General features: G+C 36.4%; 1 protein-coding gene across 1 annotated transcript in view; it reads right to left on the bottom strand.

The window, feature by feature from the left end:
- JAKMIP2 (janus kinase and microtubule interacting protein 2) overlaps positions 1-1,693 on the bottom strand; it is a 78,841-nt gene that overhangs the window by 21,356 nt on the left and 55,792 nt on the right. The window contains exon 8 of the mRNA XM_012658240.1: positions 1,022-1,120. Within this exon, the coding sequence (XP_012513694.1) occupies positions 1,022-1,120 (99 nt within the window). The remainder of the gene's footprint in view (positions 1-1,021; positions 1,121-1,693) is intronic.

Genomic DNA, 1,693 nt, shown 5'->3' with positions numbered 1-1,693 from the left:
TTAGAGTTGAATCAAAAAAATTGCTTTGGTTTGCGAATTTTCATGCAGCCCAGGAAAGCCAGGAGTTTAAACACCATGGAAGTGGTTTAAGATGAACGATAAGGAAACACAATTTTACTGCCCAATTTTTCTCCCAATTTGTACCTCATTAGTATCACTTTCTCCTCTTACATTCAAACAGCAGTATAGCAAAGCCTTACCACCAGGAAAGCGAAAGTCTGGCTTAATCTCATAGGAAGAGGGAAGGCAACTGAAGCAAGTATATTTGGCAGCTGAGTGGGAGCAGGAAGGGCCATGCGGAAGGTAAAGGAGAGACCAGGAATAGCAGAGGCATCCGAACTTTGCCCCAGGGAATATATATTCACAATGTGATTTCATTACATTAAGGAGAATATACTTCCCAGGAGACAGAGACACCTCAATTCAACTTTAACATCTAAAATGTATTTCAGTAGCACTAAAGATAAAATTATGTTTTATCTAATCAGCAATGTGTTATAAATCCTAAGCCCTTTCAAAAGAGAACTCCTCCCTAAATTAAACACATTGAAAGTGGACTAGGTGACTTCAAGGTCTCTTCTAACTCTGAAACTCCGTGATTATGAATTCCACAGCACCTAGCGTGGCACAACAAAGGGATTCAACGAAAACCTTCTCATCTGGCAGACAGGAAATACGTTTCTTGAAGTGTTAAATTTATTTCATATTTCTTCTAGATAATTAAGGCTAGTTACCTTAAATATTGTGATTGTGTATCATTCTTTATGTCACTCTGTTCTAAATAATCAGAGATGCCTGTCTTCTCTGCTGCTACCATTCGTGCATCTGCCATACATTTATTAATATTTTGTTTATGTTCTATTGATTTTCCAATAGATGGGACTATTTTCAATTCCTACATAGTTTGTATCAAAATGACATCCAGTGACTGAAAGACCAAAACAGTCAGGAGCAACCTCCCTTTTTCCGATTCCCAGTTTTTCTAATTTCTACAAATATAAAAAATTAAATAGCTGCCTACCTTGACACCTTCTTTCATACAGTAGATCTGTAGAGCACTCACACCATCTGAGAATGGGTGAATTTGGAGATTAAATGGAGGGGATCGTCTCTCTCTTTCCTTGAAATACAGTGAAGAATATATAGAAATTAAAATAAAAAAGCAATAACTGATTAAAGACTAAACCAGTGGTCTCTTTATGCTATTTCAGCAGTTTATCAATGTCATTTGGAAAAAAAAATCAAACTCAAGATGTTCATGCTTAAATTTAATGGAAAAGAACTGACTAGTCAACTAAGAGGTAGGGGAGAAGAATTTATAGATGGTGTCATCCATTTTTGCAAATTTTTTGATCAGGGAAATTGAGGAAGTGGAGTTCCAATTTAAACTGTATGAATATTTAGAGCTTTCAGATATCACAAAGAGGGGTCTTGCCACGAGGTTTTATGGCAGCTAACAGCCTATTGCATATTCAATCCTCTCAGGCTTTATGGGTAAGATATGTGGGCTACAAAAGATGACTTACTCATCTTCACTGAAGCATGCCAACTGCTAACTTTTTATCCAGACCTGATTTGAAATAACCTCAAGAAGAAATCGCTGGCAAAATAACAGAGAAATGCCATAGGAATTTTTCTTATCCTTTTACATATCCACATACGTTCAACCAGATTCTGCATGATACAATCAAAA

Source organism: Propithecus coquereli, unplaced genomic scaffold (assembly GCF_000956105.1).
Source record: "Propithecus coquereli isolate 6110/MARCELLA unplaced genomic scaffold, Pcoq_1.0 Scaffold58, whole genome shotgun sequence".
Taxonomy (NCBI): domain Eukaryota; kingdom Metazoa; phylum Chordata; class Mammalia; order Primates; family Indriidae; genus Propithecus; species Propithecus coquereli.
The sequence above is the reverse complement of the archived record's forward strand: the minus strand, read 5'-3'. Positions and strand labels throughout refer to the sequence as shown.